The sequence below is a fragment of the Macrotis lagotis genome, chromosome 8 (assembly GCF_037893015.1).
Source record: "Macrotis lagotis isolate mMagLag1 chromosome 8, bilby.v1.9.chrom.fasta, whole genome shotgun sequence".
Lineage (NCBI taxonomy): Eukaryota > Metazoa > Chordata > Mammalia > Peramelemorphia > Peramelidae > Macrotis > Macrotis lagotis.
Genome location: NC_133665.1, coordinates 143,374,314 through 143,401,640, shown reverse-complemented (window position 1 = coordinate 143,401,640; position 27,327 = coordinate 143,374,314). Strand labels below are relative to the sequence as shown.

At 39.3% G+C, this 27,327-nt stretch overlaps 2 protein-coding genes across 3 annotated transcripts in view; one reads left to right on the top strand and one right to left on the bottom strand.

Annotated features, from left to right (window-relative positions):
- On the bottom strand, nucleotides 1-21,492 carry EMC3 (ER membrane protein complex subunit 3). Its single transcript, XM_074198598.1, has 8 exons — nucleotides 21,194-21,492; nucleotides 10,977-11,034; nucleotides 10,255-10,348; nucleotides 9,526-9,630; nucleotides 8,513-8,594; nucleotides 7,654-7,733; nucleotides 848-930; nucleotides 1-278 (listed from the first exon to the last, which is right to left on the bottom strand). Exons 1-8 carry the CDS (start codon nucleotides 21,346-21,348, stop codon nucleotides 150-152), a joined length of 786 nt encoding a protein of 261 aa, XP_074054699.1. The 5' UTR covers nucleotides 21,349-21,492; the 3' UTR covers nucleotides 1-149.
- A 43-nt stretch (nucleotides 21,493-21,535) lies between these two features.
- Nucleotides 21,536-27,327, top strand: part of FANCD2 (FA complementation group D2) — a 70,972-nt gene continuing 65,180 nt past the window's right edge. For both annotated transcript variants that reach the window (XM_074198595.1, XM_074198597.1), the window contains exons 1-3: nucleotides 21,536-21,634; nucleotides 24,380-24,477; nucleotides 26,183-26,320. In XM_074198595.1, the coding sequence (XP_074054696.1) occupies nucleotides 24,414-24,477; nucleotides 26,183-26,320 (202 nt within the window). In that variant the 5' untranslated portion in view covers nucleotides 21,536-21,634; nucleotides 24,380-24,413. The remainder of the gene's footprint in view (nucleotides 21,635-24,379; nucleotides 24,478-26,182; nucleotides 26,321-27,327) is intronic.

Below are 27,327 nucleotides of genomic sequence, written 5' to 3'. Positions count from 1 at the left end.
TTCAGACAAGACCAGGCCCTAATTGGTGTCTGGCCCACACTCCTCTTTATTCTTAGCTTTTCAAACACAAACAAAAAAAAAAAATCTTATGACTTCTCTGAGCCCCCAGCATCATGCAGGGGATGCCAGTCTGGGTTTAAGCACCACCTTCAGAAAAGGGATGTCTGTAGCTCCTTCTTGAACATGCCTTCAAAGTGGAGATCCTGGGCCATAAGCTCTTCTTCAACATCATCCAATGCCCATTGATGATCAGTCAGCTCCAAAGCTTCCCACTCGGTCTGTGAAGAAAGAATATACCAAACTTGGAAGAGAACAGGAGAAGATTGGAGAAGTGGTGGAAGTGATGGGGATGGTGGTGTTTGGAAGGTAAACCCTTTCACTTAGATGGCATGGAAGCTCCCTTAAGGCCTTTGTGAATGTTATCTTAGCATAAGCTACAAAAGGATGTTTAATAAACTTCATTACACAGCAGTGTCCTCCTTTGCCCTTCTATACAAATCATTATAAAAAAAAACAATTGATCCCCCCCCATACAATTTAGCTCTCCAATTTATTTTATTTTATGTAGTCAATTAGAATATTTGATTCTTAACCAGGTTAATTTTGTAACTAGAATCAAAATTAGTCATAAAAATACAAAATGAACAAAAAGATGGGTGTTTCTACTGCAAGAAGAGAAATTTAAATGAAAATTCTATATTCAGAATCATACAAACATACCATAATCTCACTTGTTGAAAGTTTTACAGCATGTTTCTTTGAAAAGCAAAGAAATTGTAGACATTGTGAACAACACTACCCATTTTAAAGACACATCTTTTCCCTTCCCAATGGAATTCATGGCTACCTTAAAAGCTTTGTTCGTGTCTGCAGGCATGGCCATTGCTGCTCCTGTCATCTGTTCCTGCATCACTCGAGATTGGTCTGCAGCTGCAACAGAATGTATACAAACAAGAAATGTTCCAAAGTGATAGCCCACTCATTTCACTTTTCTGGGGCTTCCTAGGTGCCTTGTCAACAATTACCTTGGATCACCTCAGAAGGAACTCCCAGCTCATTAGATGATGTATATTTATGAATAAGCACCTCAAAGGCTACCAGAAAAGTAAACTCAACATGAAGGACCAGCTTTCATGTGTGTATTTCTATATGTATGTATATATAGATATGGAATGCCAGAGGAACCAAGAGGTCAGTTGATGTTCAGCCCTCTCTCCAATCCCAATGATACGACACTTGTGCCAGTCTCCATGCTGACCCAGTATCTCTTGGCCTGCTAGGGAGCTGAATGCATACTCTGGACACAGGGTATTTTGTCTGAGGATGCTTCATACCCCACCTTGATCTTAGTAGAGCCAAGAATCTGCTTACTGAGTGCTAGTTCTGTTGGTCCTAAAGACCCACTTGTCTCCTAGATAGTTACTGACTCAGATATCTGGTCCTGTGGCCACCATCAGAGCCTGACCTCAGGTGTTTCAAGAGAGAAGCTGTAGAAACTGATCTCCTCAGGCTCACAAAAGCCTGTGGATGCTAGTCACGAGCTCCAAGGTCCTGCCCCTCTGCTTGATGGCATTCAGCTGTCATTTGTGGAGCTGAACACCCTGGCCTCACCTCACGTGACCCTCACTCTACGTTCCGCCATGCTCCTGGACACAGTCTCTACCCTCCTCCCTGGAACTTTACAAACTCCTCTTCACTTAGATCTTGACTCATATTTCTTCCTTCATACAGCTCATGGAAGCCTGGCTCTTCCAGAAGATGCCTCACTTCTGACTGACCTACCCAATGTGGGTTGTTCTTTCTCCCCTGCCCTAACACATGGGTCCAGAAAGAGGAGGATCCTCTCCCTCCTCCCAATCCCAGCCTCCGCAGCAACTCCTCCATTAAGCATCACTCCATGTATTATGAGGCTCATATCCTTGTGGAAGTAATCTAATGACGTCAGTCTCTGACTCAGTTTTATTTTCCATCTTGAGCCCTGCCCTCACATTTGGAGGCTTCAGTTTACAGCTTCCTATCTCGTCAAACACCCACTTTCTGAACTCCTGTGACCTACATCTGGTCCCCTCCCCCTAGCTACTCAAAGAACAACCATCTCTTGGATCGCCCCCCCCCCCCCCGCGACTGCCCCTTACTGATCTCCAAAAATGATGGTTCTAAATTCCCTCATGCCTCTGAAGGGCATTAGCTTCCTCTGAAGGGGCTGTCACACTGATCTGAGAAGGGGCAGGCAGAGTTGCCTAAGTTAGCAGGAAGCCTTGTGTATCTGACTAAATATAGGAACTTATATACATAGCATCAGTGCCTATAACCTGTCAGGAGAAAAGCCTTTACAAAATAATATTAGATGGAAATATATTAAACAAGATTTTACAGATATAACTATATCAGATTACTCGCTGTCATGGGGAGGAGGGAGAAAAATGTATAACTCAAAAACTTTACAAAAAGATGAATGCTGAAAACTATCTTTGCATAAAATTAAAAAATAAAATGAAATAACATTAAAAAATCAGAATACAACCTGAGGAGCCACAAACAGCATCTCCTTCTATCCATCACATAAATATTTTTAAAAAGAGAAGCCCAAACAATTCTTTGTTAAGTTCTGCACAAAATCAGCAAAGGAATAGCTGCAGGCTGAATTCCAACTCCAGTCAGATGTCACAGGATTGGGTGTGTGAAAGAGAGTCAGGCATTAGGCAAGAAAATGGAGAGAAAAGGGGGTCAGGTGAGGGAACAAGGGGAAAACATTGACCTAGATCTGAAGAACTGGCCAGCAGAGAGAGAGAGAGAAGAGAGAAAACTCCCTAAAAATTGGGGCTGCTGAGAACTATAATGGGTCAGGCTCCTTCACATCAAAGGTCTTCTGATAAAAGGTGACTTGACTGGGAGAAAAGAGATATCTAATATGTGTTCTCTGATATAAACCTTTTGATTATATTCTTATTGTCTTGAAAATAACTGCACCTTATATGCTTTAATTTAAAAATCTCCTACATCAATTTCGCCTTTTGGAGGAGGGGGTCTGTTTCAATTCTACATCTATTTTCCTGAGACTGCCTGGTCTGAGGTCTTTCCCCACTGTGATTCTGCTTTTATGTATAGACTGATCCCTAAGCAAATTTTATCTCCTTTTCTTGTTTTCTACATTCTCCCTCATTTCCTATATGTCCATAGGCTCAAGTTTCATCTCCATATAAATAACCTCCCAAACTATAATTCTTGCTCTTGAACTCCAGTCCCATATTTTTAACTGTCTGCTGCATCAGTCAGATATTGTACCAGAAACCTAACTCAATATGTCCCAAACAGAACAAATTCTCTCTCTGTCCTTACTTCCTCAACTGGGAGAAATAGAATTTATTCCTTCAATAAACTAGAATTGTTTAGGGAATGATATTTTCTTAGTAAGTGAAAGGTAATCAATAGAACGTTTTCCCCCAAATAGATCATTTATTTTTCTGCTTTAATAAAAAGCATACAAAGAGTGGGATTTAATTTTTTCTGGATGGCTCAGGGTCATTATTCTGAACATCCACTATACTGTCCTATACATGTCAGAGCTATGGAATACTGGGCTGCAAATGTATAGAGCTCAAAATAAATCCTGAACTTGCCTTACTGTCGAGAAAGCAAATTGCTCAGGTACAGGTGGTCTATCTTTTCCAAAAACAATGGATATTGCTCATAGTAGGTTTACTGTCAATGAACTCTTTTTTTTTTTTTTAAAGGTTTTCACAAGGCAGTGGGGTTAAGTGGCTTGCCCAAGGCCACACAGCTAGGTAATTATTAAATGTCTGAGGCAAGATTTGAATTTAGGTACTCCTGACTCCAGGGCTGGTGCTCTGTCCACTGTACCACTTAGCCACCCCCAAATGAACTTTTGAATAAAAGTCTAAAGCAGGTTTTTCCCTCATCACCACCCCCCAATTCCATTCTTTCTGGGTTGTTTTTTTTAATCAATGTCACCTGCCTCCCAAAGAGCACATTCCAAACTTTATTTCAGCTTCCTCCAATCTTAGTGAACGCTTCCTATGTAGGAAGAAAAATGGAGGCCTAGTTCTCACAGTGTTCACAGACCAAGAGCATCAAAAACAATGAGTGCTACTTTAACCATCTTGTCTCAGTCTCCTCTTCTCCCTTATTTAGTTGGTGGAGGATTAAGAAGGCTCTTATGCTTTAATTTAAAAATCTCTTTCATCTGGTTCTCCTTTTGGAGGAGGAAGGGGTCTGCTCCAGCTCTATCCATGCTGCCATCTTGGGTAAGGTGCTCCTCCCCACCACAGACACCAGCTCTTCATCTCTGATTTTGCCAGAGAGGCCCAGGGAATGTGAGCTCACAGGGATTTTTGTGTCTTTTCAACCAGTATGAGAAGAAAGGCCAGGGACAGATACACTTTCTGACTTATTTCTTCCCCGGGTAGTTGTCTTTCAGATGTCTAGATAATAGAGATGAGATAAATGGTATATTCCTTTTGATGCTCTTTGTGAGTACCACAGATACAGAAGGCCCCACTCTAGACTAATGAAACAGGCCTGCCAGCCGGAACTCACTCTCCTCACCCTGTGCACCCTCATTAGACACTCTTTAATGACGGTTTTCTTTCTGATTTTTACTCTCATTCCTGCAGCTATTGTTTCTGCCAGTAGCTTTGTAAAACTATTTGTTCCTTTTACTATAAAATTATTCAGCGCACTTCACCACACAAAGGAGAACAAAAAAAAGAGGAAAAGATGGCCTCTAGGTGGCAGAGGATAGAGCACCAGTCCTAGAATCAGGAGGACCTGAGTTCAAATCCAGCCTCAGATACTTATTACCTGGTTGTGTGACCTTGGACAAGTCCCTTAACCCCATTGCCTTGTTCACCCCCCAAAAAGAGGATAGAAATATGAATGTAAAGTTCTGTCACGGATACTCTTTGATACTGAATTTAGCAAGGAAGTGACAAAGTTGGCTGTTTGCTGTGCCCCTGGATCCTCTCAATTTTATTTTAAATTTATTTAAGGCAATAGAGCTAAGTAATTTGCCCAAGGTCACTCAAGCAATTATTAAGTGTCTCAGGCTGGACTTGAAGTCAGGTCCTCCTGACTCTAGGACAGGTGCTCTATCCCACTAGGCCACCTAGCTGCCCCTCTCCCCCATTTTCTAGCTTCTCTTTTCTGTTCTTCCTTTTTCCTTAGCTGCCTTACTCTTGAGATACAGGCACCTGTGAGGTACATCTTTGATAGCTTTTACCAACTACATCCTGCTATTTCTGCACTTCCTGATTTGGACTTATAAAAACACAAGGTCCTGGCTATTCCACAATTTCCCACAGACTTCCAGGTATGTGGTCACACCAACTGAATTGCTGTAGGTCTATTGTATGAACAACTATAATATGAAGAAAAAAGAAACTCAAGAAAATGAAGCTGGGAAAACTGAAGGGATCCAAGTAAATAGTATATAAAAGAAATCCCATATTGGAAGAGATACACAGGTACTGATTTTCAAGATCTTGAGGAAGAATTTGAGAATGCAAAAGATCATGAATTTAGAAGACATTAGTAACTACAGACTCATGCCTCCTTTCTCTTCTATTAAATCTTATTAGAATGGCCTTTTTTTTTTTTAGTTTTTTTTTTTTTTGCAAGGCAATGGGGTTAAGTGGCTTGCCCAAGGCCACATGGCCAGGTAATTATTAAGTGTCTGAGGCCGGATTTGAACCCAGGTACTCCTGACTCCAGGGCTGATGCTCTATTCACTGTGCCACCTAGCTGCCCCATGGTCTTGATCTTCTTGATGAAAACCAGAAGAAAAAAAAGGTAAGCTTCTGTAGATGACTCTACAGCAGATCATTGTTCATACAAATGCCAAATGCAAAAAAATCTAAGATTTCATAAAATTTACTATCTGATTGAAATTGTAAGCTTCTGGTCCTGCTGAACAAAATGTAACCATAAAGGCTCTTTTCCGATAAGGTTGTCATTTAAGATTACATTTAAGATTCCTTGACAAATACACACACACAGATTTGTTTCACACAATCCTATGTTAATATTTAATGTAGGATAAGATGAAAACAAGTTTGCTGAAACTAATTGTCACCATAATGAAGAATGACATATGTAGAGTCCAAAGGAAGGTCCCCAATGAAGTGAAGGTTTTGGACTGCTTGCACTTGTGAACAAGTGGACTGACTACATTAAACACCAAAAGTCAAAATGTGATTTCCTCAAGGGCAGCTAGGTGGCGCAGTGGATAGAGCACTGGTCCTCGAGTCAGGAGGTCCTGAGTTCGAATCTAATCTTAGACACATAATAATTACCTAGCTGTGTGGGCAAGTCACTTAACCCCACTGCCTTGCAAAAAAAAAAAAAAAAAAGTGACTTCTCTGATCAGAACCATCCACAGAGGGAAACTCAAAGAGATGAAGATTGCTTATCAGATTATGACACACAATCTGATAAAAGCAAGGATATGGTTTTAGACAGATGCTTTAGCGAGACACTGGGTTGGGCTACCACAAGTGAGACTGCATTTCAGAAACTGCAGTGCTCTCCACAAGTCACTCCCCAACACCAAGTCATCTTCTTAACATAAATATTAACATAAATGTGCTCTGCAATTCTCCAGATGATAAACATGGTTTCGGATCTTGAGATATCATGATCTCCAAAAAATCAAAATTACAAGTGACCCAAGGGCAATGAGAAGACATGCACAGTTACAAATAGCCTAGAGTGTGTCAACAATGATACCTATGGGAGTGGTAAATCAGACATCCATAACCTGAAGGAGGGGGAAGGAGTCTTCCAGGGTGTTGAGCAGAAAGAGCCTGGATGGACTAGGATCTGCATCAGTGGAAGGACTTTCCACAATATGGAGTAATGGATCTATCAAAACATTCCTTAATTGTGATGGACTTATCATAAAGAATGTGATTAACCCATGACAGAGCTGAAGGTGTTGGAACACAGACTGAAGCACATTTATTATTATTATTATTATTATTATTGTTATTATTATTATTATTATTATATTTTATTTGGTTTGTTTTTGTTTTTGTTTTTGCAGGGCAATGGGGTTGGAGTGGCTTTCCCAGGGTCACATAGTTGGGTGATAGTTGGGTGTCTGGGGCCAGATTTGGGCTCCGGTGCTCCTGGCTCCAGGGCTGGTGCTCTGACCACTGCACCACCTGGCTGTACTTATTATTATTATTATTATTATTATTTTTTATTCTAATTTTAATTTTTCTCTTTATTGCTCATGTGGGTCTTTATTTTCCTTGGGGGAGGGGTATTATGTTTACTCTTAAACAAGAATATTTTAGTAATGTATAAAAAACATCATTTGTACAAAAATAAGAATAAATAACATTTAAAAATGTATATATTCCTTAAAAGACTACCCAGCACTATTCAGATATTTATCCTTCTATTGGTCTGCTTTAAAATGTCATTTTATTCTTTAACTTATCTCCCCACACTGAATGCAATGCCTCTCTTATGCTTTACTGGAGTGATTGAAGAACAAATGGTGTAGAGGATGGGTTGTTTGGCTATGTTGTCAAATGAGAAAATGCACATGACTCTTTTGCCCAGATATGGATGCCTCTCATTTTGGTGAGCAATCAAAGAGTATTCATTTAGAGAACAAGCAGTACTAACCATTGTCTTGGCCCAGAATCAAGGAATAAATGCTTCGGAGTCCAAACACATTGAGGAAGTACCAGGATGCAGAACTCACCCTAGCAAAACAAGATACAACCTTGAAGATATTATATAAGGAATTATGTTCTCAATTCTCAAGGTAAATCAGACTGATAAAACTATATTCATTGAAATTTTTTTAAAATTTTATTTAAGGAAATGGGATTAAGTGACTTGCCCGAGGTCACACAGCTAGGCAATTATTAAGTGTCTGAGGCTGGATTTGAACTCAAGTCCTCCTGACTTCAGGGCCAATGCTCTATCCACTGCACTACCTAGCTGACCCCATTGAAATTTTTCTAATAAAGAAGAAAGGGCTGAGATTCTGGTAGCTTTTATGGACATGTTCATTACTGAACAAAATTAAAGAAGACAGGTATGACACAAAAAAACCAGTAGCCTTACAGTTACTCACTGTAGGCAAGTAGTTATTTGATTTTTAACAGGCTTCTTCTTAAGCCAAAGAAATGAGTGATAATAGTAGCAGATCAGGCTATCAGTAAGGGGGTAGAGAAGGGTTTCCCCTACCAACTGTTCTTCATAAGACTAACACTATACTTTCTCTTCCTTCATTGTGCTGCCATTGAGGGTGGTCATTGATACCTCCTCTGCCCCCTTATCTCATAGACACAATAATTCCTCAAGAACCTTGCTAGAAGAAATAGGATTTTCATCTATATTATAAAGTCTTTTAAAAGGCATCGTGGGAGCTTTAGATGATTTAACACTAAAAGACAGCTTCAGTGAATTCCCAAAATCAGAATCCCTTTCCTCTTTTATTTATTAAATTCAGAGTTTAGTAGAAGAATGTTCTTACCAGGATGCATCTAAAGTGAGCAATTCAATTCCTTGCTGTAACATGGGTTTAAATCGAAGGGTCAGAGGAAATGGGACCTTGGCTGTGAGGAAGAAAGAAAAAAGCTCATCAAAACATCACAACTATTTTCTGCTATTATATTTTTAGAAAGATTTAAGTGTTAATATGCACAATCTTCTTTCTCCTTGAGGAAACGTGAAAAATCTTCAACACGTTTCCTTGTGAAAATGAATTTTTAAAGGCTTTCTGTATCTATTTCTAGGACATTAAAACGTCATTCAGCTAAACCAGGTTCTCTCAAGGGTACTCATTATTCCCTTTGGCAGCAGGGCTTAGGATTTCAATTATGCATCAAACACTGAAACAGACTTAACTAATCTGTTGAATCTGAAAACTGAACAACTTAAAAAAAAAGAAGTGAGGATAGGTTAAAAAAATTGTTTTAATAGCAAACTAGTTTAAATCAGAAACAAACGTACATATTTTCTATTGGTCTGGAACATCAAAACATTCTTTGAACCAAACAGATAATTTCATTTGGTTTGAATCCCTGTTGAGAAGACAGTCACAAAGACTAAAGACTAAAGCTAAACTGGATTTAATATCATAAATGAGGGAGTGGCCTAGACCTAAGATTAAAGTGAACTCATAAAATTACTGTAGTTCAAAAAGATGGTCTTGAAAAACATTAAAATCTATCGACATACAGATTACAAGGGTCTTTGACCTAGGAAGATTTATGTTTTTCTGAATAACGAAAATCGGTGGTATGGTGAAAAGGACAGAAGCTATATGGTCAGAAAATTCTGTATTCTAATTCGCACCTATGCTACTTACTACTTGTCAGGTACTGGTTAAATCACTCCCCGTCTCTGGAACTCAGTTTCCTTCTCTGTGAAATGAGGGAGTTGAACTAGATGATGGCTAAGTTCCTTTCCAGCTCTTAATCTAATGAACTAAAAAGAGGTAACAGAATAAATTCGAAAAGCATCCTATGGTGGATAACCACTTACTTGTGACAAATCCTGAGAAAGTCATGTTGATCCATCCACCAATAAGAATCATAGGAAGTACATTTGTTACATTTCCTTTCATCATGTCTGTGAGCATGGTAGGATCTAAGAATTAAACAAATACACCAACATTGATATCTTTTTTCAAGTAAATTTTTAATTGTTTTCTACTTAATATTAACTAACTTATAAATAACTTATAAATAAGTGGTTATATTTCCCTCAATAAATGAATACAATAAAAGAAAAAGTAGTCAACATAAGATATTCTAATCTCCTTTAAATCTCTGTACAATTTATTCCTTGAGCAACAAAACTTAATAGACATTTAAGAAATTGAAAAGATATATCAGACAATTTCTAGCAATTAAAAAGCAGCCTAAGAATGAAGGGGCAAGTTGAGATAGGTAATTGAGTTTCCTGTTACCACACAAATGCTGGATGAATGAATGAATGTTGGTCAGTCTTTCCCAACAAGAAATTCTTTTTTTTTCCAGGATTTTGCAAGGCAAATGGGGTTAAGTGTCTTGCCCAAGGCCACACAGCTAGGTAATTATTAAGTGTCTGAGGTCAGATTTGAACTCAGGTATTCCTGACTCCAGGGCCGGTGCTCTATCCACTGTGCCACCTTAGCTGCTCCCCCAACAAGAAATTCTTGAGATTCTTTAAAAATTTTAAAACTCCTTGTCTCCCACCATTATTTAAAATAGAAGAAAGCTAATAAAATACCTGTCATAGGAGATGGAGGTACTACCTTCCTCTTTGTTTTTTTGAAAAATCCATCCTCAGGGTTGTTGAAATAATATTTTCGTGTCAAGAAAGACTAAATATAAAACATTAAAAAAACAAAACTCAGACACAAAGTTACTGAATATAGATATGTTCTAAAAAGGCTATTTTCATGATGGTTATGATTATATGCTACATATTTTGTGAATTCTTTGCCAAAATGTCTATTTTAAATGACCTCCCTCTTTTTTTCAGAGGTGAGGGACTATGGGTAAGGAATATGATATAATACTATCAGACTTAGTTGATGTGTTAGTTAATATTGTTAAACTGTTCCTTTTGTTTTTCTTAATTTTTTTATCATAAAATATAGCTTTCTGGATTGGGAATAGGGAATAATATACTTGGAAATAAAGGTGTTGTTAAAAACAAGAATTAGCAATAAATAAATAAAATGATGGTAACAATTTTTTTTTAAAGTATGCTGATCTTGGAATGTTCACATTACTAGCAATCAACCTTCTATCCAGGAAATCCCATTTTAAAATGAGTTTCCTAAGAAAACTGCTACTCTCAGCAAGCAGCAGGAGCAGAGGGCTCAGTAGCTTTTCTGGAAGCCAGTGACTCTCCAGACAGGACCTTCATAAAACATTCAAATACTTATAGTCATTAACTACAAAGCAGTCTAGTCAGGGAGATGGCAACAAAAAATGATTAAGTACCTGTTTGGGGATATATTTTCCATTTTCTCTGAGGACTCTACTTCGAATTAAGACTTGACTGGAAAAAAAAAACAAGTCAATGAAATTATTTAGAATGAAATATTGGAGAAGACTACAGATAAAGCCCATTCCTAAGCTATTATATTACAAATTAAGATTTCTAAGGAAGACAAGAACATTTCCCCAAGTTTTTAATACCTTTAAGTGGAAGAGAAAAAAGAGATTTTTTTTCCCCTGAATAGAAAGAACAGTTGATCACTACTCAGAACATGGGGGAAAATTTTTTTGAACAACCCTATGGAGAAATGCCTACAAGACTTAAGAGCCTTTTCTTGCTGCAAAGATATACAACTATGGTAAACCATACATGGAAGTTCCAAAAAGATCCATTCCCCCTGCCCCCCATTCTCCCAGTTAAGAGGAACATAGTTTTCTTTAGTATCTCAGGGGTATATCTACAGAGACAATATAATGTCCTTCAGGAAGAAATACTAAGAGTGATAGTACAAAGAACAGTAGTCATCTTCAAGATGTTAACAACCAAAAAGAATAAGCCTTAACAATTTAATTTTTAACTAGGGTTTGAAAGTTTCTAAAATATAGTCAAGGGAAAATAAAATCTCAATTAACACCCACTCAGAACCAATGAATGTATGAAAGTATGAAAGTCTCAAGACTCTGGCAAACACAAATTAAAAAACCTACCTGTAGACTGAGGGCAGATAGGTGGCAGTGAACAGAGCACTGCCCTGGTATCAGGAGGACTGGAGACTGCTTAGTTCCCCAACCTTGGCTCCAGAGGTTCTCCTTTACTGTCCCTTCAAAAGCCATTGCTCCCATCTCTATGATGACTTAAGTTCATTATTCCTTCTTGACTCTCCCTATCCCCCCCCACCTCCTTTCATCCTCTAACTCTATGGTTTCACTCATTTTCAATACTTGTTCCATGAAGCCTTTGCTAGGACTCAAAAGTACAAATAATATATTACATATAATTCTAGTCTTGGAGAATATGAAAAAGACAATTCTATTAGTATCAGCCATTTTGATTATGGCCAATCTTGGCTTCTCAAAGGCTATGCCAGTGAAGCTGAAACTCTGGCAGGTCTGACCAAAGAGAAAGGCTTTTAAGAGCAGCCCAGATTAAGGATCACATGTTTAAGTTTAGAGACTGAATGTGAGGCTGGCCAGAATGAGGAATCTTTCTTCTAGAACTCCTCAAGACAATTATAGAAAACCTGTGATTTGCATTAGATGGAAGATCCATACTGATAAAATCCAAAATGCTCCAGATCTTTGAAGTATTGATATTACAAACATTAAATTGCTTTTGTGTGTGTTGTTTCAACTAAACTGAACACCCCTTACAGATACAGAAGCTCATTAATTTTTTTGTATGCTATAACATTGAGCAAAATGTCATTCACACATGTGTCAGGCAGAGCCAACCAAAACCACAACCTTGACCATAACCCCACAGAATATAGCCTAGGACCTTAAGCCTAAGGCCACAGGGAACAGAACCCCCCCCCCCCCCCATCACCTGCTTTCAGGCCAGTCGGCAACAAGAGCCAGCAAGCCTCAGAAACAACACCTCTCTTCCCCAAATTAGAGTCCAGGAAGAAGCAAGCTGGCATCTGTGTCTGCTGGTGCTGCAAGCTGCTGCCTCCTCAACAAACCCAGCTACAAAGTTCTCACCTCCAAAGTCCTTGGCATTGAGAAGTGGTTCAGCAGCCAGAAACCTATTGGTTTTATTAATGGATGTGACATTTTAAAATGAATCATCACCACCTGCTTTTCTGCTCTATCCCTAAAGACCAAGAGGCATTTCCATCTAACTTGCAGCTGAATCTTCCTCTATTAAAATGTGAGCTCCTGGAGAGCTGGAACTGCCTTGCTTTTCTTGTGGTAATGAAGTACTTCATAACTATTCTTTCAGGTATCCTTTTGTTATATTGGTGCAGGGCAAAGGAGACAGAGGATCAGCCTGGAGCTGGGAAAAGCAGGCCCATGCCAAGCCTCTAACATGCCTGCTGTACTATGTAATCACAGATAAAAAGTCTCTTAAACCCCAAGAGTTGGAGCTTCTTCCTTTGTAAAATAGGGACCAAAGCACCTATTTCACGAGTTTGAAGTCCAAATGAGATAAGGTATGTGAAGTGCTTTACAAATGTCAAAGATAAAAACCTGAAGCTGCCTCTAGTTTTAGCCTGCTGTACTTCTTTTGCCTGGAATCTCTACATATGCTGTTTCTACCATCGCTGGGCCAGCCTCCCAAGCCATCATCAAAGTTTGGTTATTTCTTTCTCTGAAAGAGCTTTTGGAGTCATCTTTCCTTTCCTTTCTCACTCACCAGATGCTGCCCACAAAAGATTCTCCGAGCCCCTCCCCTGCCCCCACCCCACCTCACCCCAGCGGCCCCCCTCCAGTATCAGGCTCAAACTCTCTGCTCAGCTTCCGCCCTTCCACAAAACAGACCGCACTCTGCCGCTGGCTGCTGTTCCTGTCTCCTGTACTGGCTGTACTTGTTTTGTCTCAGTGCCTTCCTTGGCTTGGCTACTTCTCACTGCCTGGAATCTTAGGTTCCTAGTCTGTCAGTCCAAATGTTATTCTTGCTCCCAGCATTCTAGGCTCCTCATACTTCTATGTCAAGTTTTTGAGGTTACCCTGGCTCAAACCAATCTTTCCCTTCTCTGAACTCTTACTGCACTTCTAATCAGTACAAGGCAGTTTAGCATTTAATTGCTCTCTAATTACTTCACATCTGTGAGTTGGGTGCCCTTGCCAGATAGTTATCTCTTCCCTCCCTTTCTAGTTTTTTTGTATCTTCAACAATGCTAGTTACAAAATAAAGGTTCAAAACCTACTAACATGAAGGTCAAAATATTTCCAGCTAAAAACAGATCCTTATTTGAAGCGTTGAAGCTTCTGCTTTTCCTCTTAGTTTAAATATGTAGAACACTATTCACATGGCCTAATTCAGATTAATTTCCAAATAAATTTTTTTTGTCCTACAATCTAGAGCCAGTGTCCAATTTAGCTTGGAAGCTAAAATAAATTGGGATAGAAATAGGTGATAGAGGTGGTGGTTATGGGGGAAAAGAGGGAAAAAGTATCTGATAAGCATCTCTTATGCTTAATTCATTAATCTTGGCATCCAGCATGTGGGTCAAGATTCTGAACAGTAATGCCGGAATGATTGCTGAATGGTCACACAATAGCCCTCCTCTTCCCCCCATCTCCTAAAATCAGGTCTTTCAAATTTATCAGTACACACTGTAACAAATAAAATGTTCCTGATAACCAGGGACCTCAATTATGACCAAATTTGGTGGAATACATGTCCTATGACTTTTTCATCATAATAACTGTCATTTTCTAGATATATACAGTATAGATTTCCTAATAATAATTCTAGAGGATGTAGAATTTCCATGAGTAAAAAAATCAGTAAGACTGCATTTCTAAATCTATCATTTTCCTCATCATTGGTAACGTGTGTAGATTTCTGTTGTAGACAATGCTGCCTCCTGGGTCTGAAGGCCCAGATTATTCACATTTGTTTCAGTGACAGTGCCCTTTCTTTGGCAATAACAAACACTTAAACTTGTGTATGGAAGGGAGAAAGGATTTTTCTTTTCACCAAGTATGGTCAGGTACAAAATGGCCCAAACTCAGAAGGTTACATGATCTTTCTGGAAACACAACCCTAATCTAATAAACCACTTATACTAGCAATGACAACCTTAACAAAGCATACTCTGGAAACTATTCTCTTCCAAGTCTTCTCCTTTTCCTTTCCTGTACAAATATACTTTATAAGATTTGTTTTTCCCTGGTCATAGACAATTGGCAAAAGTCCTACCCATTTCCCAGCTTTTTTCTTTTTGTTCTTGTTTAATCATGTTAGAAAGATTTTGGCTCAAGATTGCCCCTTTTTGCCCAGCAGACATGCAGGGCAGACAGAAATCCTCCTTAGGCAGTTTTCTCATTATTTGTTCATTTGAAATGTCTCTTTTCTTCATTTTTTTTTCTTTTAAATTACCGGCCTGTTTAAGTTAAAGCCTGCCTTCTGGATCAATTATTTTTTCCCATTTTTAAAAAAAGTTGATGAGCCTATTTTCTTTATTTCTTGTTTAATGGTAATTTAAGTAGCAACCAAACCATGAATTCAGTAGCATGATGTTCTATAGAATGTATAGCCTGAAATCTCTGATAAGAGTGATTTGTTTCCATGCAAGTCAGAAAAAAAAAAATCTCACTTTGTCCATCCCTCAGAGACTTCCCATGAATCCCCAAGTCTTTTTTTTCCCCTAAGATCCAACCTAGCTCCCTTTTATCAATAGGACTGGACTAGACAACTTCTTGGGGATCTTTCAGATCTAATTTTATGATCCTAAGATCCTTGCTCTGCATCTATAAACATTTTAGGAAAGTGGCTTGCCAGCCTCTTAATTCATTTTAATGAGTCATTTAGCATTTGAACCACAGAAATTTTGACTCCAACACAGGACCAGAACATAAAGATGAACATGTAGATAACTCTCAAAAATGATTTAGTAAAAGTATTAATTAAGAACAGTAAGAACAAACCTATCACTAAATTTGATGGTTCCATTAATATTGGTTACAGAATTACTGTTTATTCTGGAAAGCAATATGGAACTATGCCCAAAGAGCAATAAAATTGATCATACCCCTTGACCCAGCAATTCAAATTCTAGGCCTATAAGCAGAAGAAATCATAAAAAATGGGAAAAGTCCCACATGTTTCAAATATTCATAATAGCTCTTTTTGTGGTGGCAAAGAATTGGAAATTGAGGGGTTGCTTATCAATTGGGAATGACTGAACAAGTTAAGGTATGTGAACATTATAGAGTACTATTGCTCTATAAGAAACCATAAATGGTCAAACTCTAGAGAAGCATGAAAAGAATTATATGAACTGATGCTGAGCAAAGGGAATAGAACCAAGAAAACATTGTACACATTAACAACAACACTGTGAGCTGATCAACTCTGATGGATGCAGCTACTCTTAAAAGTTCAAAGAGCTAGAACAAACCTTAGAAACCTGCTATGGATAATGCTATGCACATCCAGATGAAGAAAAAACACAAAACAAAACAACAAACTACAGAATCTGAATGAACACTATTTTAAAATTTCTCTTATGTTTTATCTTTCTATTCCATGGTTTTCTTTCTTTTCTCTTAGACCTAATTCCCCAAACAGAAAATGACTAATTAATAAACATGCTAAAGACAAATGGACATGTACAATGTTCACGGCTGAGAGGAGGGTGGGTAGGATAGGGGAGTGGAAGCAAATTACGTTAACATAAATATGTATGTGGATGAACACTGAAAAACTTTCACAATATATAATAAGAAAAATAAAATATCAATAAGCAAAAAAATTACTGCATAACTCATAGGGAGTCATAGAAATAAGAAATACATATTAAAAATTCTGAATAGACAGAAATTGATCTTGTCCCCAAAAGGTAAAGAAATTTCTGTCTGCCATGGTCTACCATAAAGTCATCGATAGCCCCAGAATTAAACTGGACATTTAAAATAAGTTACTATCTGAAGGACTCAAAAGCCATGGAATTCAAACAGGCCTTGAAAATCTATTAATTGAAAATGTATTCTTTTTACAGCACAGAGAGTAAGAGAAGGTAAAAATCTTCTCCAATACTGGCTAAAAATAAACCCTCAATGTCTTAGAGCTATGGGTACAATGCATCTCATTCTTAAAATTACACAATTTTTTTGAAACTTTTAACCAAACTTAGAACAAGATATGATCTTAACTGCTCTCCAACTTAATTACATTTCAGTGACACAAGATCTTTTTTTCATAACATCCTAAACAGAAGTGTCTTCTTAGGAATGTAACTAATTAAAACTAATTATCCCAAATGTATGAAAAAAATGGAACTCCTAGTTTCTGGTACCAAATCTTTATGCCACTTTTTCCCAATACAACCTCTGGACTTATTTCTCCCCTCAAATCTATCCCTTTTCCAAACTTTCCTGTTTGTGTTGTGAGCACGAATATTTTTCTGGTCACTCAGGTTCAGAATCTTTCAATCATCTTTGATTTTTCCCTGTTCCCTTACCACCCATAGCCAAAGTTGCCAAGTCTTGTTGATTCTACAAAGTTTCTTTTCTTTTCTTTTTTTTTTTTAGGTTTTTGCAAGGCAATGGGGTTAAGTGGCTTGCCCAAGGCCACACAGCTAGGTAATTATTAAGTGTCTGAGACTGGATTTGAACCCAGGTACTTCTGACTCCAAGGCGGGTGCTTTATCCACTATGCCACCTAGCCACCCCTCTACAAAGTTTCTTGTAAAAGTCACACAGCTTTGATCTCCTATCAGTCCAAGCATTACTTCTTGCTGGGACTATTTGCCTGTGAATCCCCAGTTTCTAGGAGTGCTTAGCATGTAATAAATCTAATAAATGTTTGTTGTATTCTCGTTGGATTTCTTTTTCCTGACCCTTTCACACTCTTCACATAAGAGCTTTTGTGGGCTAAAACTATACATGAGAATTAGTATATGGTGGATTTTGATATTCTCTCAGGAGCTGGGATGAGTCAACAGAAATGAGACAATAATACCCATTTGGCCTAAAGGTAACTATGGGAAGGATTTCTTAATGCTATCTACTTCTGCAGATTTCCTTTCCCCCACATTAAAAAGGCACTCTGAATCAAAATAAGTTAGAATGTCATAATGGGAAATGTAACAAAAAAAGAAAGAAAACAAAATAAAAACATCCTGGTTATAATATTTCTATAAGTGAAGAAATGCCAAGTTTCTTGCTTACATTATTATATACATAATATAATTAATATATTAATTTATTGAGAGATAGTTACAATTCAGAGAGAACTCCCTTTCAAAATCAGTTCAACTGACACCCAACCACTTGGAGCAGCTATCATATTCCTAATGGAACTGCTATTTCTGGCAATGGCATGTAAGCAGATAAGGCAGTGGTCCCAACTTGTTCACTCCAGAAACCACAGGGACATAAAATGTGAGAGTTATACTCAACTTTGATATCATTTAATCAAACCCCTTTCTTATGGATGATGCAATTTACAAGGGAGAGGATTCTGGGAAGATGGCAGAAGAGATCAGAAAATTCCAAGCTCTCTAGATTTACTCTACAATCAAGGTCAAAAAAGCACCACAGGGTGAATTTAGACCAAGTGAAGTGTAAATACCTCCAGACTAGCTGGCCCTAGGAACAGCCAAGAGGGAAGGTAGCTTCTACCTCTGCGACAGGAATTCTCACCTTCTGGAGAGTGAGGGGAGTTTGGCAAAAGAAGTGGTGCAGTGAGGCTGCTGGCTGTGGACATTTGGTTCTGGGCCGGGGGGAGAATTGAAGGTTATAGCCACTGGAGGGTTTTCAGGGATTAAGATCATTTCCCGTACAGAGTGTGGGAAGGCCTCCAGCTGTGGCTTGGAGGAGGAAAGAAGTGCAGAGATTGGACCCAGGACAAATATCTGGAAGCCAGAGGCACCACCCCCCACAATCCAGGACTAGAAGTGAACATAACAACAACCTACTAAATTAAATTTTTTTTTAAATGAGCAATGGAGAAAGAACCCAACCAAATACAGCTACTATGGGAATAGAGAAGATACTATAGCAAAAAAAGCCTCTCCTACCCCAAAGAGTAACATCAAATGGCTACCTGCTCAAAAAGAATTCACAGAAGAACTCAAAAGACTTTAAAAAAATCAAATAAGAGGGGCTAGGTGGTACAGTGGATAGACTGGCCCTGGAATCAGGAGTACCTGAGTTCAAATCTGGCCTGTCACTTAATAATTACCTAGCTGTGTGGCCTTGGGCAAGCCACTTAACCCTATTTGCCCTGCAAAAAAAAAATCAAACAAGAGTGATTGAGGAAAAACTAAAATAAATAAGAACAATCCAAGAAAAACATGAAACAAAATTAACAAAAGAAAGTTAACTGGAAAAGGAGATCCAGAATCTTAAGGAAGAAAATGACTCCTTGAAAATTAGAATTGGGCAAAAGAAGTCAGTGAAGTTTTAAGAGATCAAGAAATAAAATAACAGAATATTAAAAAAAAAAAAGAAAACTAAAACAGAATGTGAAACACCTCATAAGAAAAAACAACTGATCTGAAGAATGGATCAAGAGGAGGAAACATAAGAATAACCAAACTACCTTAAAACTAGGATCAAAAAAAGAATTTTGATATAATAATATAAGAAATAATTAAAGAAAACTGTCCTGAACAAAAGAGGGGAAAGTAGAAATAGAAAAATTCATTGACGCACACCTGAAAGCGATCCTAGAAGGAAAACTGACAGGGAGATTGTAACCAAATTCCCAAGCCCCAGGTTAAGGAGAAAATATTAAGAGTAACAAGCAGGGGCAGCTAGGTGGCACTGGCCCTGGAGTCAGGAAGAACTGAGTTCAAATCCCACTTCAGATACTTAATGATGACCTAGTTGTGTGGCCTTGGGCAAGTCACTTAATAACTCCATTGCCTTCACAAAATAAAATAATTTTTAAAAAATGTAACAAGGGAAAAAAAATATAGCAGAGTCACAATAAGAATTATGCAAGACTAGCAGCAGTTATATTAAAAGACAAAAGGCCTTAGAACACTACATATGGAAGAGCCAAAGGACTGAGGTTTTATCCAAAAGCTTACCCAGCAAAATTAAGAATAAACCTGGGGGTTAGAAATGACATTCAATGAATTGTCATAATTTCAAGACTGTGTTGCAAAAAGACCTGAAAATTTGACATATAAGATCCAAGAGGTTATATAAGGTTATAAAAAGACTAATTACAAGGGACTTAATAAGGACAAATGGTTTACTAATAAGCAGAAATGTAGACCCTATGTCCAAGATTGTTAGTAATTGGAAAGTTAAAAGGAAAAATTAAGTTAGAGATGACGAGGATGGAAGTCTAAAAAATAAGATGGTGTAGGAAGATTGAAAAAAATTATCTTACACAAATGAGATGTGAGAGTTAGAATTAATCCTGAGCAATTTACGAGGGAAGGAGAGCAGATAGTTTGTGGAAACTTACTTTCATTGGGAATGGGTTAATAGAGGAAACAAAACATACATACATACATTTATTTATAGAAGGGTATAAAAGTCTTTTAAATTCAGAAAGAAGGAGAGTACAGAAAGGGTAGTTAGAGGGTGAGGAAACAGGATAAGGGGATAGAATGGTATGAAGATCAAAAAGGAGTGGTATGTGTAAGGGAGATATTCTTGGAAGGGCAGATGATTAAGGAATAAAAGGGCAAGGTATTGAGAAGTAAAGAGGAATGAGGAGGGGTTGTTGCCTTCAGGAAATGCTGTAAAATTATAGATACACAAATGAAACGTATTGGTATCTATAAATTGTATGTGTATGCATATATATATATATATATATAATAATTATTATAATGTTTGTTCTTCAACTTTTATTTTTTTGGCAAGGCAACGGGGTGAAGCGGCTTGCCCAAGGCCACACAGCGAGGTCATCATTAAGTGTGTGAGGCCGGATTTGAACTCAGGGACACCCGACTCCAGGGCCGGGGCTCTATCCACTGCCACCTAGCCGCCCCCCGCAACATCTTGAGATCATGGATTTCAAATACTTAAACTTTAGTTTTTCAAATAAGTGAAATTTCGGGGTGGCTAGGTGGCATAGTGGATAGAGCCCCGGCCCTGGAGTCGGGAGGACCTGGGTTCAAATCCGGCCTCAGACACTTCATGATGACCTAGCCGTGTGGCCTTGGGCAAGCCGCTTCACCCCGTTGCCTCACACACACAAAAAAGAGACAAATAAATGAAATTTAACAGGTGTCCGTTGAGTGTTTGCAGGCACAGCATCACCCTGGTTTCGCACGCCCTGGATTCTCCGAGAAGGCAGGCTCCAGGCTCCCTCGCCCCCCTTCCCCGGGGCCATGAAGGCACCGCGGCGCAAACGCACGAAGCCGGGTCTCCGGCCCCACGTCTGGGCCCTTTCCCCGGAGCTCCCGCGGCCCCACCGCCGGCCTTTCGAATCCCGCTCCTCCGCGACAACTCCGGCCCGACCTGACCAAGGCCTGAGTGGGGAACGAAGGCCAAAGTGACGGCAAAAACCGCGGACGGCGCTGGCGGGGGCGGCCGCCGGGCCCGGGGCTCCGCCGCTCCCCTCCCCCACTCGGGCCCCTCACCTGTCCGACACCTGCTCCTGGGTGAGCTTCTTGTCGCTCTGCAGCAGGATGGACACGTAGTGGCGGATCATGCCCACGAAGAAGGTGATGAAGACGATGGGCAGGACCACCCAGAGGCGGATGTTGGAGTCCAGCAGCAGCTCGGGCTCCGCCATGGCCGCGCAGGGACGCCCGCGGGGGGCGCCGGGCGCTGCCGAGTCTCCCGCCCCTCCAAGCCCCGGCTCCGGCCTCTCCCTCCCCGGCGCTCCCGAGTCCCGGGGCCGCGTCCGGGCCCGCAGCGACGGCGCCCGCCGATGACGTCACGCCGCGGCGGAAGGCCCGCCCCTTCCGGGGACGGCGCCGGGCGGGAAAGTCGAGCGGCTCGCGGGCCGGAGCGGAGCGAGCCGGCGTGCGGACGCGGGGGGCCGGAGCGGCGGCGGCGGCGGGAGCGGCGGAGCCCAGGTGCGGGCGCGGAGACCGCCGTTCCCGGGCCCGGGGCTTCGGGGGAGCGAGGTGGAGAGGGCCAGCGCCCCGGCCCAGCGGGGACCCGGGCCGCCGGGAGGCGGGGGAGGGGAGCCGGCCCGGCCCGGCCCCGGGCCCGGTTACTCCCAGTGCCCCTCCCCGTGCCGCTCCTGCCTGCAGGGGACGCGGCGGAGGGAGCCCCGGCCCCCGGGCCAGGAGGGCCTGAGTTCAGGTGCGGCTCAGACGCTGTGTGGCCTTGGGCAAGCCACTTCACCCCGTTGCCTTGCAAAAACCGAAAAAAAATTACCAGTAACAATAATAATAATCATAATAACGATGGGTAGCTGTAGGTCCGTGTTGTGCCCTCGAGGTTCCCAGGTGGACCTCTTATGGTCCCATTTTACAGATGAGGAAACTGAGGCAGAGAGAGGGCAAGGGACGTGCTTATGCACGCATTGTCTTAGGCAGAACTTCCGGACTCCAGGCCCTGTCAAGTTTTGCAAGGCAATGGGGTGAAGTGACTTGCCCAAGGCCACACAGCTGGGTCATTATTAAGTGTCTGAGGTCGGATTTGAACTCAGGTCCTCCTGACTCCAGGGCCGGGGCTCTATCCACCGCACCACCTAGCTGCCCCCTCACAGTATCTAGTTTGTATGTAAGGTGGATTTTTAATCAGTTAACTTTTTGTGCACCTGTTTTTGGTAAGCTGATCTAAGATGACATGCAAACAACTATATATAAATAAGATCTGCACAGGTTAAGTGGACATAAGTTCCTAGAGAAGACACTAAAATTAAGGACTGGAAAAAGTGAGATGGAAAGAAATCAGGAGAAGGAGCGAATTTCAGGTCTGGGAACAGATGTTGAAAATAGCCAAAGTTGGGAGATGCCAAGTACTATGCTAAAGGCTGGGGATAGTATGGGAAAGTAAGGACACTCCTGGGTATTTTTATGTCTTCCCCCATATAATCTGCTTGAGGGCAGACTCTGTTCTCCATTGCTTCTCCAGCAAGTAGCAGGCACATAGTTGAAATAAGTATTTGAGTTATACATACTTAAAACTGCACTAAGACTTAGGAACATACACACATACATATACATATACCCATATATATTCGTAGAATATATAATTTTTGAGAACTGAGACCATATCTTTGTACTCCCTGTCACCCAAGGAGACACAAATATACACATATATATGTATATCTTCACACACATATGTATAACTTTGAACTTCAAGGATTACAAAGAAAGCTACTTAGTCTCAGTTCTCATATCTTATTAAATATTAATTGATGGCCAGTTTAAAGCAATATGATGTGCCAAATATATGGGGGAGTAATGAATACTAGGCAGCTATGTGACTTAGTGGATAAAGTGCTGGGCCTGGAGTAGGGAAGACCTGAGTTCAAATACTTAAAACACATACTAGCTGAGTGACTCTGGGCAAATCACTAAACTTCGTTTTGTCTTAAACCATTGGAGAAGGAAATGGCAAACCATTTTAGTTTCTTTGATAAGTTATTTGTCCTTCATTCTTCAAGACCATGCCATCAGGGAGGGGATGCCTTGATAAGCAGGTGAATTGGATTTGAGTGAGGGGGGCTAGACTGTGCTCTCCAGCCTTATGGGTCCATTGGTCAGATAAGGAGCAGGATAACTGGAGATGACCCTGCATGCAGCGGCCTTTTTAAGCTAAGGTCTTTATGGGTCTCAGTTTGACAGAGGCAATGCCCATCTAGAATGGCTATGACTTTTAGACATCACCAGGATATTGCTATTATAGGAAGAGCACTGGATTTTTAATTCATTGGATCTTAGTTGATTCACTGTTTTGTTACTTTGAACAGGTCATTGTATCATCCTTGAGCCTTAGTTTTCTCATATGTAAAATTAAGGAGATTTAGTGATATATCTTTGCCTTTCCTTGGACACAATAGTGTATCTCCCAAATTCAGGTATTTTCATTGGCTCTTCCCAGGCCTGTAATTCTCTCCTTCCTCATCTCCTGTTTTCCTCCAATCTCATTTTCTTCAAAAAATCTTTTCCAGTCCTTAATTTCAGTGCATTCTTTCAGAACTTAGCCCCTTTTTATCCTATATGTATCTTAATTATTCATAGTTGTTTACATATCATCTTCCCCATTAATTTGAAAGCAGGGACTGGTTTTGTTTTTAAATTTTGTTTTCCATTGTATCTCCAGCACTTAACACAATACCTGGAATACTCTCTATGAGGAAGTTTTATTTCTATACTAGCCAAAACATTTGTAAAGAATCTTTGGTCTGGGGAGGCTAGGTGGCATAGTGGATAAAACACTGGCCCTGGAGTCAGGAGTACCTGGGTTCAAATCCGGTCTCAGACATTTAATAATTACCTAGCTGTGTGGCCTTGGGCAAGCCACTTAACCCCATTTACCTTGCAAAAAAAAAACACCTTAAAAAAAAGAATCTTTGGTCTGTAAGTTATATTAGGGACTGCCAAGTGTGCACTAGAGGATATCCTAAGAAGCCCAGATCCCTCATCTATTGTTACTTATAGAGGAGAGACATGTAGATAATTGTGATTCGAGCTGTAATGGGAGAGAGGCTTAAAATAGAGGGAGATAGATTCTTCATGGAATGGCAATCAGCTCTCTGAGATTTAGATAGGTTTACTGTAGAGATTAAATTCTACTTGATCTTGTGAAACATTTTTCTTATAAGATTCAACCTTGTTAACTTATCCTCTCTGACATTACTGTAGGAAGAGATTTTGCTTATAGAAGATACTGACCACAATGTTTGGGAAAAGAAAACATATGAGATCTGAAGACAGAAAGAGCCTGACGGAAGATCACTCCAGTATGTGAATGTTCATTCAGCAAATCTTTGGAATGAGTTGTCCCTGGGGTGGTCAGACAGGCCAAGTGGCTGGCTGCTGGGGAGGTCTGAGGATTCATGTATCAAGACACCAGGCACTGCTGAGGAAATGTCAGCTTCTGTTTATTCCATTTATTAAGTAGCAATGTTACAAAAGCTCCATGTTTTGGTATTGAAAGAGATACAAACATTTATAATACACAGTCCTTGCCTGCCCTCTAGGAGCTTATAATCTAGGTGGAAAGAAGACTTTTTATGTTAGGAAGATGATTTATTTACCTAAAACTGTTGGGTAACAATACTAGACATTAAATACTAAATAAGAGGTTATGGACAATGATTTTAGTTCAGTGTACTTATTTCTTAAAAATGGGAGCTCTAGGGGCAACTAGGTGGCATAGTGGATAAAGCACCGGCCTTGGAGTCAGGAGTACCTGGGTTCAAATCTGGCCTCAGACACTTAGTAATTACCTAGCTGTGTGGCCTTGGGCAAGCCACTTAACCCCATTTGCCTTGCAAAAACAAAAAAAAAAAGATGGGAGCGCTAGTATATTGATTGCCAAGTTTTATAATTGTGGAGCTTATTATCTTGTCTAGTTTGGGGAATTGTATCTGCTGATTCTGAGCCAAGATATTGGTTGAAAATATGTGTTGGATTTTCTTTTGTATACTTGCAGCAACAGAAACACTTCCAAATGTAAAAAATTAACAGTAATGAACTTTTTTTTATTTGGGTAATAGAAAATTTGGTGACTTAACAATCCTTTGGTAAAGTTTCTATAAAGCATGTGGTTTTTTTCCTAATTGAAACTATTTAAATCTAAATGGGAACATGAGTAGTCATTAAAAAAAATCAAAGTACTGCTTAGAAAATGCTGCATATAGGGGCAGCTAGGTGGCGCAGTACATAGAGCTCTGGCCCTGGAGTCAGGAGGACCTGAGTTCAAATCTAGCCTCAGACATGCAATAATTGCCTAGCTGTGTGACCTTGGGCAAGTCACTTAACCCCCCAAAATTTTAAAATGCTGTCTAGTATTGCCAAAAGTGAGAAACCTTTATATTTACTTTCTTGGAAAGAAACCAGGGTTTAGGGATGTGCAATAAATAAATTTCTTATACCTATGTTTATTTGCATTGAAAGAGCAAGGATAAAACTCATAGCTGGATGCATCTATTAGCTATAGTAACATTTATAAAAATTTATTTTTATCTTTTTTCAATATTTTGTTTTAAATTTTACTCAGGGATTGAAGATAAAATATAAGGAAAAGAGAGACAGAAAAGAAAGGATCAGTAGAGAGGTGGATCACATATTATTTCTAGTTCTGACTGTTTATTCAACATATTTTGAATTCCTGTAGAAGTCAGTTTGAGTTTCAGTATATGAGAATGGCAGAAATTTGTGTTCCTTTTAATTGTCCTTAAACACTAAAATAGAAAAATTTTTGTTGTTTCTTCACTGTAGATTTTATACATTTGAGGTTCCTTGAGTAAAAATTAACCCATAGAAAGGGTCATATTCATTGATCTAATTTTTCTTTTTAAGCAGTGATTAACTGCTTTTATACTTGAGGTTTTTATCATAGATCTTGTTATCTTTGGGAGATACCAAGTTTCTTGTTTTGTTTGTATTTAACATCTGCTTTTCTGATCATGGAACCTATGAGAAATTTACTTTCTTTTGAAGCCAAGAAGAATGAAGTGAGTAAAAAGCCAAGAAAATCACTTCCTCGGAATGAAGTAGTAGAGAATGATAGTGCTTTTATAAAACTTCTCAAGACAGCAGGAATCACTCTTAAAACTGGGGAGAGACAAAATCAACTAGGTAATATTCTTATCTTTATCTTCAATTTTGATGTCATATTGAAGTCGTGTGTGTATGTGTGTGTGTGTGTGTGTGTGAGAGAGAGAGAGAGAGATGGTCAAATTATATGCTTTTGAAATTTAATGTCATAGAGATAAGAAAAGTCTGGGAAGAAGAAGGGAAGAGAAGGGAAAATGTTATCAGCTAGGGAACAGGAAAAAATTGTTTTCCAGAAGATATTATTCTCTAGGTCTTTAAGAAACATTTTTTTAATTTTCCATTTTTCGTAAACTTGAGAGATATCTAGAAATGTGGATATTTCCCCATACGAATAAAAAAGTGTACTATATGGTTCCATAAAAATCCATTACACATAGCTTTTTAACATTTGTATTAATTTAATGATAGATACAAAAAAAAGAATGGTAGTGATGAAATATTTTTTAAAATATCCAGAAGGCATCAGGAGCTTCAGAGGGTACCCAGATTAAAAAAAAAAAGACAATGTTAGATATGCCATTTTAAATTTAATAGATATTTTTTGAAATTAGTTGTCTTTAGAGATTTGAAGTGTCATAATTTTTGTTTTCATAAGAAATATAATAGCTTTTATTTATTTAGTATTTTAAAGTTTGCAAAGCTCTTTTACATACCTCTTCTGATCTTCCTAATAACCTTGTGAATAAGATACTGTTATCCCTGTTTTACTGATGAGGAACCTTGAGGCATAGAGATTAAGTGATTTGCCTAGGATCAAAAAGAAATAGATTGAGACAAGACTTAAATTCCTGACTTTGCCAAATTCATATTCTTTCCAATGGGCCACCTATTTCATGAAGAGTATCATAATTGTTTATGTTTATAAAGTTTGTAATAGGATGAAAGGGTTTAGAGTGCTCAGGATCATCAATTATTTATCCCCTGTTTAAGAGAAGGGAGTTCCATTAAAATAGAAGATACTGGTGTTGCTTCGTAACATTAAAACTTCAATGGGAAAGATATTTTATATACATATCTTTGTTAATCTT

Bases quoted from the DNA above. Each gene is read 5' to 3' on its own strand.
- EMC3 (XM_074198598.1), bottom strand. From the start codon at position 21,348: ATGGCGGAGCCCGAGCTGCTGCTGGACTCCAACATCCGCCTCTGGGTG. The intron at 11,035-21,193 runs GTGAGGGGCCCG...TTTTTTTTCCAG, and splicing joins CAGGAGCAGGTGTCGGACAG to TCAAGTCTTAATTCGAAGTA. The intron at 279-847 runs GTAGCCATGAAT...CTTTCTTCACAG, and splicing joins ACACGAACAAAGCTTTTAAG to ACCGAGTGGGAAGCTTTGGA.